Source organism: Aricia agestis, chromosome 10 (genome assembly GCF_905147365.1).
Source record: "Aricia agestis chromosome 10, ilAriAges1.1, whole genome shotgun sequence".
Lineage (NCBI taxonomy): Eukaryota > Metazoa > Arthropoda > Insecta > Lepidoptera > Lycaenidae > Aricia > Aricia agestis.
The window spans coordinates 17,562,310-17,574,583 of NC_056415.1; the positions used below are offsets into that span (position 1 = coordinate 17,562,310).

Consider the following 12,274-nt stretch of genomic DNA (forward strand, 5'->3'; position numbering starts at 1 on the left):
TATTCACGTATCGAGGTCAATTGATTCAGGCGTCGTGTCGGACTTATGATGGATGTGAGCGTCCCGAGCGGAGGTCACGTCTGACACGTGACCCCGGGGACATGTGACCCCCGGGGTCTAGCCTGACCCCGGGGGTCTAGCGTGAACGTCCCGACGACAGTCGTGGCCTGACGCCTAGTCGAGCTAACGATAAAAATGTACATCCATGAAAAAAGTTGAGTCGTAAATTCGGAGAATGCATTTGCAAGTTTTATTTCTTTTTCTTGCTATTACTATATTTGGTACTATGTGTAGCACTCAGATCAGATAGCGCTCTCTCACTCAATCAGCCCTTAGCAACAGCCTTAATTTGTGCTGTAACTTTGTATATAACTTGTACTTTACAGCCATTCGCTAACTAGAGAGCCATCTACAATAACTTCTAAGTATCTTATTTCATTTATACCAGGTTATTCCCAAAATATAATACGTAGTTATGAAACATTTTCCAGCGGTAGGTAAAATATTTAGGTTTATGAATTTCTAAAACTGAAACGTTAGGTCGGAGAGTGTCTCGAGTGGTCCGAGAGCACTCGTCGTCGAGGCTGGCCTTTTGAGGGACCTGAAATGTTTACATGCGAGCTCCCAGACTATAAAGCCTGACCTTCAAATAATTTTAACCGTACAGTACGTAAATGGTCATCTCGCCGTAGTGTTTAGAGGTCATTAAATAAAGAAATAAAGACCCGATGTCCTGAAAATTTTACGATGGTCTCGACAATTACCTCGGGAACCTTTATGAGGACGGAGGAGCTTGATGATAATTAAATTAGAACAAACAGTTATAAATACGTGACGATGTGTGGCCCCAGTGCCGGCATTAATTAGGCAGCGAGCAGCGGAAGCGGTCCGTCCTGCATTTCCCGGCGCGTAGCGGAGCGGAATGTCTGTTTGCACACCGATGTCAACCGACGTCTTGTGTTTGCTCTCTTTGCAGTGGGGTACGGTGCGAGTGTAGGAGAGTTTTGGGTCTCAATATAAATTTCACTGGCGATTACGTACTTAGGTCATAATATAAGTTTTGTTTCATGTCTTTGAGAGTTATACATAAACATTAAAGTTTTTTTTATTATTATTTAGTAGTTTAAATTATTTAAGTCTAGTCCTAGCTTACAAGCGATCTCCGCTTAGCGGATCGCTGCGAGTGGGGCGGTGCATGTAACGAGCTTGCGGTTTTTGTTCTCGTTGGTCGTCGTCGCGGAATGTCGGCTAATTTCTGCCGCGACCCGGCGCGACGTGATTTGCTCTGTTTACCGAACACGGTCATTAGTTCACTTAACTCGCTCATTACTCATTTCGGTTCATTTGCTCGATGTCTCTCTCCAGGAAATATTCACATCTCCGGCCGATGATTTTCAGCTATAGTTTTCTTTGAAATTAATCATGATTATTGTCTATATTTTATCAATTTATATTTTGTTTTGTGTCTAAAACATGGTAAATAATTATTATATTTATTTTTGCATACGGTTAGTACTTTTTAGGATTCCATAGCCAAAGGGCAAAAACGGGACCCTATTACTAAGACTTCGATCTCTGTCTATCCGTCTGTCTGTCTCCAGGCTGTATCTCAAGAACGGTGATAGCTAGAGAGTTAAAATTTTTATACATAATGTATTTCTGCTGCCGCTATAATAACAAATACTATAAACAAAATAAATTTAAACTTTAAGGTGGGCTCTCATACAACAAACGTGATTTTTTTATTATTTTTTGCTCGGTATCAATGATGACAACAGTTAATCTATGGACGCTTCACACCACGTCAGTCTGGCCCCGTGCTAAGTACCTAAAGGACTTGTGTTACAGGTACCAGACAACGGAAATAGATTTAATACTTTTATACTATACATATATTTAAGATTTTTATTATATCATATACATATTTAATATACATCCAGACCCGGGAACATTGAAAACTGTTTTGTTCCATCGGCGAGATTCGAACCCGCGACCTCCGGCTTGAGCTACCGACGCGCTCACCACTGAGCCACAGAGTTAACAGTGAAATGTTCACAAGTTGCTCAGTTTTATTTATAATTTAATAAATAATAATAAAATTTAAATAAAATTAATAATTAATAAATAATCCCATACAAAAAAAAATACATTTTTATTTCTATTTTTCTTCATAGTGGTACGGAACCCGTCGTGCGCAAGTTCAACTCGCACTTGGGCGATTTTTAATGTAATCTCTGTTTGGAATACCGAGTACTGACAGTTCTTTTTAACCGACTTCCAAAAAACGAGGAGGTTATATGTTCGGCTGTGGATATATTCTTTTTTAGTAATAGCTATCAATAATTCCAGTAACTAATATCTGATCGGCAGTATCAGTTCGATCCATACCGATATAAAATATTTTGATACAATAATAATATTACGATAAGTATCATCAGTTATTATAAATAACGAGTTGTTAGAAAATAAAGTTATGTTTAATTTCGTAGATAGTAAAGAATGTAAATAAGTATGTCTTCTATTATTATTCATTATCAAATTGATTACATTATATGAATGTTTATCATACTTAAACTATTATATCTCCACGAACCAAGAAGCTACATTTTCTTTACAAGTTTCCAAATACAAGACAGCTTTTTGTTTTTCTAGCTAGACACTTTCGCTGTCGCTGTCGCCCCCGCTGGCGCTCGTGCTCGTGGCCACACCCTGGCCGTGTCGCTACTCGCTAATGACGTCACAATTACCGGCGCGGGAAAAAACACCCCCTTAATGAAACCCGCCTGTTTACTTTACGATCGTTTAACCGAAACTTAGCGACGATTATGGCCGTCGCTAGTTTTAACTTCGGCTAAACTGTTTTTAACATCTTTTGATACTTTTAGAATTTTTAACGTTAATTAAGCTTCCGAGTTGCGCATTAAATTTTGTTTTAGTGCAGCATAGTTTATTCTTTAGAGTAAATGGGCAATATTTTTCGCACCGGGGGCACATAAAAGGTATTCAGGTGGTTTTGGGTTAGGTATCCGTGTGTGGGGTAAAATTATACTCGCCTTTTGTTTTATGTTTTTGTATGAGTTTTTATATTTTTGTCTCTTATTTTAAATACTACCAGAAAGAAAAGTCCAAAAGCTACGTCATAAACGATTACAATTATAGCAACACAAACATGTGAAAAATTCGTTGACGATGATAATGGAAAATAATATGACTAGCGGATAATCTTCAAAGGATCCTTGCTCCGGCTCGACAACCACCCCGGCACGGTATCGCAGACTGTGTGCCGCGTGTGGATCTTGTTACGAGTGCAATAAGGTCGAAAGGTATCTGTTTGCGACCGTACCCCCGGGGCAGGCCTAATTCATTTGTATAAATATTAAATCCGTATCCTTAGACAAGCTAGGGTCGTGCGCCGGTGGCCACGTCGGTACCCGCACGGATTACTTTGTTTGCGATAATAGTTATTAATATTTACATTTAATTAAAATGTTGTAAAATCAATTATGTTAGGTTCATAAATTATAGTCTACTTGCGTTAGGATGGCAGCGAAGCATACGTGTAAAAGTTGCTTTTAAGAAGCAATTCCATATACGCGTAACAGTTCTGTTGACGCAAGTACATGTTGAACAGAGTTATCATAATGAACCTATATTATCTAAGTCATAGATAATACAATATTAAATAGAGAATCTAAGTACTAGATGTTCTGCGCAGCTTCGCGCGCGTAATTAAAGAATGTCACGACAGCTGTACATTTTTCCGCAACAAAAGAAACCTATGTCCTTTCACGTGATCTAATCTTATGTGTGCCAAAATATAGCATAAAAATTGCCCCAGTAGTTTCTTAAGATAATAAGCAATTTTACATAATTTCCTCCATTTTTCCACATTTACCTCTATTTCTTCGCTCCTATTAGTCTTAGCGTGATAAAATATAGCCTCCCTCGTTAAATGGGATATCTAACACTGAACGATTTTTTCAAATCGGACCAGAAGTTCCTGAGATTACCGCGTTCAAACAAACAAACAAACTCTTCCGCTTTATAATATTAGTATAGATAAGTTCATCATGATCAATCGAAAGGTGTACCGAAATTTGATTTCATCAAAAACTGACCATTATAACCATAACGGCAACTGAACACAGTAATTTCCTTTCTACTTCCGTGGGCGTTGCTCACCGTGACCGCTCACAACCTCACAACACGAAAATGTCTACGCACTAAGTAGTCAATTATTACTCGAGGAAAGTTTTTCACAGAATATTTTTCTACTATTTAGGATTTTCAACGGAATTTCGTACCGCTTTTTTCCTTTCTTGCTAAAAAATATAATTTTGTAATACAATTTTCATAATAAAAAACGTGGAACAGAAATACAAATTATAACTTAAAACTCAATTAATTTTTATAAAACTCGAGTAAAATTCTTTAATATTCAAAATATGAAAGTAATTTCTCAAGTTATTGTAATTTGTAACAATACAGAACGTTTACCGAGTATGGGCACGGGCTCTACAGGGTGTAACAAAAACAAGTGATAATACTTTAGGGTGTGTACGTGTTCCCTGTAGAGATTTCACTGTGAAAGTAGCAGCGCTGAAAGACCAAAATTTTTTTCACTTTTGTATGGGCAAGGGCCCGAGCGTCACGAGTTTCCCCATACAAAAGTGAAAAAAATTTTTGGTCTTTCAGCGCTGCTACTTTCACAGTGAACTCTCTACAGGGAACACGTACACACCCTAAATTATTATCACTTGTTTTTGTTACACCCTGTATATGGGGATTGGGGTGTGAGTTTAGTAGTCGGCACGTGAGAGGGGTCTGATCAGATACTTGTTGGGACTTGTACTACAGTTTAGAATTAACCCTTATTTGGTTGGTCTTAAATTCCTGGAAGAGGTAAAATAACTCAGGATGAATTGGGGATCGTGTATGTTCAGGTTATTGTTGAGTCGGATTAAAAGAAGAACTATAGAGGAACTAGGTTATGAAATACAATACAGGCAATAAGCTTGATGGCGTATGGGTTTATAGAGAAACATAATGGACGTGCATCTAAGGATTACCATAATTGAATTAGGCTTTTTTATATAGAACTGATTAGCTTCAAGGACATGGTAAGATTCTTTACATAATTATATATTTTTGTCTTTAATATGACTTTTACAACATCCAATAACTCTGTCGTCGTAATTATAATATTATTATACTTAATTCACTCGAGGCAGCTGCCTAACTTTTTTTAATCCCGCTAACTAAACATCACCTTTCTAAAAAAGTATGTATCTTTCTTTGTTTTTTTCCTAGCCAATGATGTTCATATTGTTTCAGTGTTCAAGTCGCAGAGCTCGCTGTCGACGGACTCCGGTCTGTGCACGGAGCGCGGCGTGCGGCGCGCGCGCGTCGAGCTGCTCAAGCCGCCCGGCCGCAGCATCGGACTCAAGCTGGCAGGTCAGTGTCCACACAATTTTCATAATTTTTACGAGCAGCGTGTACCTCACGGGAAACAAGATAATTTTGGCGGAGGCTGTATTGTCAAAACGGTGAGACGTACTTACAGAACTTTGTGTGTCAAATTTTATATCTCGACTCGTGGAGTTCTATTTTTGTTCATAAACAACTATGAAACATATTATTAAGTCAATAATTCCTTATTTAGTGTATAATATTATATTGTAGATTGTAGATACAGATTGACTGTAGATTGCGTAATTTGACGTGTTGGGCTCAACTTGCCAGCGATCGGCAAGTTGAGCCCAACACGTCAAATTACGCATCCATATTTTACTAACTATAATTTCCCCCACCCCCGTGGCAAACATAATATTGAAATACGCAATACAGAGAATCCGTATTTTGTTACGGGAATTAAATTTCATCCCTAATCACTACTCTACATGTATATTATTTACTAACTCATTATGTGCCCTACAGATTTTATGATTTCGTTATTAATTTAAAATTCATTAGTAGGTAAATTGTAAATAAACTGTGTAGTTTATAATACATCATACGCTATTATAACTCAACTAAAGCCAGTATAAGCAAGATGTGTCGCGACAGTAAGGCACGGATTATGTCCTTAGCCGCTAATGATACATGACGGCCGATTTGGTGGGATTTCTATAGCCCAATAATGTCTGAAAGAGAACTACTAGATTATTCGACTCAGACGTCAGAGGTACTAGATTAATATAGTACTACTATATTTCTTGTATTCCAGCTAACGTTACTGAAATTCACTTGTCTAACTTCGGCTGTCTAAAAGCATAAGTTGATGTTTGATTTAACTTCAAACTAAATTTAGAAAGTAACTGCTCAGAGTTTGATAGTTTATTTAAAAGGACCATGAGGTATATTATTATAGTATCCCGTCACAAACATTTTCAACGGAAAAAAAATCAGACGAAGTCGCAGGCAACAGCTGGCAATGCGAGCGTCGTTTCCGTTGTAGTTCCCAGTCAGTCAGGTCCGTGTAGGTCGTTAAACATTCAGTAAACGAGCGGTTTGGCTCGCGCCGACCGCTCGCCGGGATTTATCTCGCCGTGTGTCGGGAATGTCGTGATGGACAATAAAATCAACATTTATCTACAATCTACATATAAATCGCGACGTAAACTACCAGATTTGGCCGACGTCCCTCCTCCGATAGCGTCTGGCTCTATTTCTCGATGGGACATTTACTGCCGTCGTTTTTCCAAGAATTTGTCGCTCCTACTATGTGATTCTTATTACGCGCGAATTACAGCAAAGAAATCCGATATCATAGAATGCAAACACCTTTCCCACCTGCCCGCTCGGCGCCGCGCGAATGTACAAATATTTTCTTGTAGCCGGAGCCGGCGGGGAATGTAATCTCGGGTCGGAGTTAAAAATTGTTCCTTTTAAACTACTCGAGGAACCTCCGAGTCGGGATTGTGCTCTTAATCAAGATTTATATAAATAACCGCCATTTTTCTGCGAGGTCGGAGTACGTTCGTTACGAGGGTCAACTTTATTTAGGAGGATAATAATTAACCCGCCCGACTGACGATCGAGTGCGTCCGTCTTCGACCTGCCTCGTGTCTACTTGTACAGTGTACACAATGTATAAGATAAATAATTAGTCCCTTCTGAGTTCTGTGATATGATATTAAGTAGTCAGTCTTTGTTCTATTAAGTAGTGAAAATAATCTTCTCTTTTACTTTTAAGGATGTGGCGTTAATTTGGGCGTGTGCTATATTATTTTATTATTATAGTTTACCACTTGAGAATTGAGAAACTTGTTTGCCAATTACATCTCGGCTCTCGCTTATCAGTGTTTAAGCTGCTCGTAGCTCTGCAATTATGGTTTGGTTACCCGCGCATGTTACTGTTAATACTACCCTATCAAATCATGCCACATCATATTACTAATCAGGTGTTAACCCCAAATTAGCGTTAACCGACAATTAGCTAAACCGCCGTCGTGTGCGTCACCGAGCCCCGCGGCCCGTCTTCCGGCAATTAGTTGGCCGGTAGTAATACAATAATAATATTAATTTACCGTCGTATAAGACAATCTTATATCTTTAAACGAGCAATTCTTGTATATATATCTTATCTTATATACAATGTGTCCCGACACCGGTGTCCGATCCTTTAATGTCATAATCTATGGCATATTTTATCGACAAATTAGTCCTCAAATTTTTTCTCTCTCTCACGGTTGTAAAATGGCAGCCATTTTAGTTTTTCTCGGGCTCTCACACTAATCTGACCAGTACTTCTTATGTAAATATCCTATGAAGATAAAAAAAGTCTCATTTAATAGCTAAACTTGTGGACTACGCTTACACAGGCAATATGTTATAAATTTCGTGGAATTAAACATAGAAAAACCAAAGTTTAAAAAAAAATGTGTATTTTTTAATTAATGGCTTTTTGTGAAAAATCTAGCACATTAAACTGGTTCATTTTTGTTTTAAAAAGATAGAAGAGGTTTTTATTTTAAATAAATTCTTTTTTTCAATGCTCTCAGTCAGATAGTTTCAAAGTTATAACGATTTTCCTATGAAGTATAAGTAGGTGAAATTAGTATGAAGCCAGAGAAATTTTTTTTTTCAAAAGTTAGAAAAAAATATATTTGAAAGCCAATTTGTCACTAAAATATGCCATAAATCATGAGTTCCATTTTTTTTCTCCAACTTTTGAAAAAAAAAACTTTTTTATTGGCCCATTTTAATTGGCTGAACATTATTAAGTGTGTAGACTGTAGAGGTAGCAGAGAGAGGGAAATTTTCGTTAAAAATTGAAGGCGTGTATGGATGAACACGATAACTAACAGTAGCAAATTTTTGGCATAAATGGGGCTTAAGGGCCGGAAAAATTATTTCAAATAAAGAAACTGGGCATTTTATGTGTAAGCCAGATAATATTATTAGCCAGAAGATGAAGTAGATAAGTTTCAAGGTTTGTTCCAATTATGAGGGAAAAACAGTGGCGGATTTACCAATAGGCTAAGTAGGCTGGAGTCTAGGGCGGCAGATTTAGAGGGGCGGCAAATTTAGCCCCATTTTTTTATCTTACAGAAATAAAAAATCCCACCAAAAACATTTCTTCCGAGACGACCACATATTAGGTTAACGGTTTACCCTGTGGAAAATATATGTGATCTCATGTAGAGCCAAGCTTCTGAATCTACACGGCCTAACTCTACTGACTCTAACTTAAACAAATTCTATATACCAGTAAATATGTATGGCATCTCCGTTTCGCTACCGCACAGGGTGAAACCTTGTGTGGTCGTCTCAGCAAAAATTTTCAAAAAATGTTTTTGGTGGGATATGATTGTGAACTAAATAAACTAACGTATTGAATTTCAAAGGTCTGTTATAGGGGCGGCAAAAATAGAATAGCCTACAGGCGGCAAATTTGTAAATCTGCCACTGGGGAAAAAATGATACAAAATGTTACTTATCGTGTTCTTTCACTCACTCCGACTCACAACATATCGTTTTTGGAAAGCTCCTCTATTTTATTATATAATATAAGTATCTTTATTACAGGTAAAAAAGGGATATTATTTTACATTACAAAGTAAACCCAAAAGGCAAACATTCCCCACCACATATATCCTGTTCTCAACAACATACACATAATGTAACACGATTATCGTTTGTTAGCTGTTATGACGATTGCCGTCAAGTTTCCGCCCTGTGGGGTGCGGGATGTGGCCGCCCGCCAATTAACTAAACGGCGGTCTGCCGGGCCCGGACAGAGCCGCCGGAGGGTTAACCGATGACGTCAGTGTGATAACGTGTGTAATCACAGCTATGTTACCGTTAACTCCGGAGTACGATGTAACTGTACACAATAGTCGGAGTAATAGCTCATTACTTAGATTATCAAGGGACTAGTTACTTAGTTGTAAGTCCTTAGGGTACACGGTACGCCTAAGGACTATTCAATTAATGTTATGTTTACTGTGTAATGTATTTTTATTTATATATTTTAAGTAATTGAAAGCTACACAAATATATTTAAAAATATCCATTTTTGATTAATCCGCAAATTATTTTGATTGAAAACAAGTAAATAGATGGCAGCAAGTAAACAATTTTGTAAAGAACTACGTAAATGTTTAAACAATTTTTTAAATATTTTTTATGATAGACCGACACAAGCGATTACGAACATAATAATAGAGGGGTATATAATGTCCACAATCGATAAACGCAAATGTAGAGATTTCGAGCGACACTGGTTAGTTTTAATATTAGAATTGGATACTGTAGGAATTTTAATATTTGTTTTTGTTTTGTTAGGTTACGTTACTTTACCAAAATTATTCACACAACATAGTTATTTCATGATCATTATAAATGGTCCGTCTTCGTAGAAAGAACGACGTTTGACATTCGCGGCGCGCTCCGATCCCGAGCAAACTCATTTATAAACTTCAATTTCATTTAGTTTATATCTTGTCCAGTTGTATTTGTATCGAAGGGTCGTCTCTTTTATTATACCTGAGTAAGGATCGTAAAACTGTACCTGGTCCAGGCGGTACGGTCGCGAGCTTACCGTGTTGTGCACATTTCGGCCTCTCTACAATGGCACCGAGGTAGATCGGCCCGTCGCCCCAGTCAGCGAGTGTACAGTTCGGTGCTCGAAACTTAATCGTGAATAGCCCGGACCTGGATAACTTTTGAAATGTACACCGAGTTCGGACTGCCGAGTTGCTGTCTCCCGCGAACTTCCGCGACATTTTAGAATTCTAGAACATTAAAATGTAGGTATTAGAATATTCCGACTTCTGAATTCAAATACATTTAACGTTCCGACATCTTACTGTATAAAGTTTATAGAAGAATTATGGCGGACCGTTAACGTTTTACTGTGGTACCGTACCGTCAATGAAAAAAACTTTAAACGGCTAAAAGTGAACACAGTTTTAGGCTACATTTCTACCAGAGATGTGTTGCGAGGAATGTGTTTTTAAGATCCAATAGTATCGCCACGCTGAGCGATGTCATGGCAAGCTCACGTCAATGAAGCGATTCTATTGGTTCTCAAAAAGTAAAAACACATTCCTCGCAACACGTCTCCGGTAGATACGCAGCCTTAGCTTTGTCATTTTCTAAGCGTCATGTTCCTGCGAGGCAGTCCGGCCGTCGTATCGGCTCGCGAGAATTTCCCGGTCATTTTCCGCCCGGCCATTTTCCGACACTCATATTCATGCATTTTTAATTTCACCTCAAAGCCGACGCCGAGCCCGGGGCTATTGTCTATTAAAATTAAAACATGGGAATTTAAAAGGAAACGGGATTGCGAATTCTCTGCGGAGTGCCCGACGAAATAACACGAAAACAACATGTTAAAAGAACGCCGGGAAGTCCAGATTTCGCGTCGTTATTCGCTCGTTCACACTACGTTATAGAGTACCCACTCCCGCCGCCGGCCGTATGTCAGACCACCTCCGACCGCGCGTTATTACGTCCCGCGCTAAAATATATCACCGCCTTTGTGGGGAGATTCAAAACCCGACGCCAATAATGATGGAACCTCCTTCATATTGTGGAAAATGTACCTGGAATCGAAATGATAGTCGCCGCGAACGTTAACACTAACAGTAGCAGAGAAATCATCGTCATCATCATCTATCTATATCTGATTAAGAACCTTCCACTCTATGAAGCCTAATTTTTTGTCGGATTTCCCTGCGATACTAGAGCGGTCTGCCAATCGAGCTCACTCATTCGAGCTGAGTAAAAATATAAGTAAATAATCGACGCCAGCAGTGATGATGGACTCTCGTTGAGGTTATTTACATATTTATTGGCGAGGGCCGGGGCGCTCGGGGCAGATGCGGCGGCTAATCGATCCCCGAACTTCCGGCCGCGGAATTGTCCCGACCTTAATTACTAAATCCGAGTGTCATCGCCCGTGTTGTCCGCACTGAGGCTACGACTTGAGTGCTTTTTAAGTATCCATTCTAGCCGAATGGCCGAGCACGCCACTAAGGCTGTTTACACACACGCCGCAGCGGCACCGCCACCGCGGCGGTGCCGCTTCATTACTCATCCTTGTATTTCTATTTACCCTTACATACAGCGCCGCTGCGGCGGCGGCGATACCGTGGCGTGTGTAAGAGCCCATAGAAATACAAGGATGAGTAATGGAGCAGCGTGTGTGTAAATAGCCTAACTTCGGATTAAATGAATGCAATCAGTCTTAACTTAATTTGACGTTTCAAAAGACTTCAGTGAAATAGAAGTGTGCTAGTCTGGGGCACGGACTTAAAAAAAGTACGGACGTAACCTTCTCTAATCACGAGTGAAGCCTAGTTATGGCCGCCCGTGTAGGACGTGTGCGTGATATGAGGGTTGCCATATAAATCATAAATTTCCCTACTTTTTAAATTTTGTAAACTCAGACAAGTAAAATGTATTTTTTATACTTAAACATATTTTTATGTTTTTTTCGCTTCAGAAATGTAAGCGGTTGTTAAAGATGTCATAATGAAAATATTATTTTTATGACACTATAGATAGAAAAAAAACACATATTACGTACAGAGAAGTATATTATTTACATAACATTATTAGTAATAATGATTATGTACAAACATTTACAATAATAAAATTATTACTAGCTATTTGACCGAGCTTTGCTCGGTATTCGATAAAACACGAATAAAATGACATTTTCTAAAAATAATTCCTAGCTAGACAGATTTATCGCCCCCGAAACCTATATAAGAAACCTGTATACGAAAAGATATAAGATACTTAAGTCCCGTAACCCGTTTCA

The 12,274-nt window shown here is 38.6% G+C and overlaps 1 protein-coding gene across 1 annotated transcript in view; it reads left to right on the forward strand.

Annotated features, from left to right (window-relative positions):
• LOC121731102 (glutamate receptor-interacting protein 2) overlaps positions 1-12,274 on the forward strand; it is a 143,142-nt gene that overhangs the window by 13,752 nt on the left and 117,116 nt on the right. Inside the window, exon 2 of the mRNA XM_042120441.1 lies at positions 5,335-5,454. Within this exon, the coding sequence (XP_041976375.1) occupies positions 5,335-5,454 (120 nt within the window). The remainder of the gene's footprint in view (positions 1-5,334; positions 5,455-12,274) is intronic.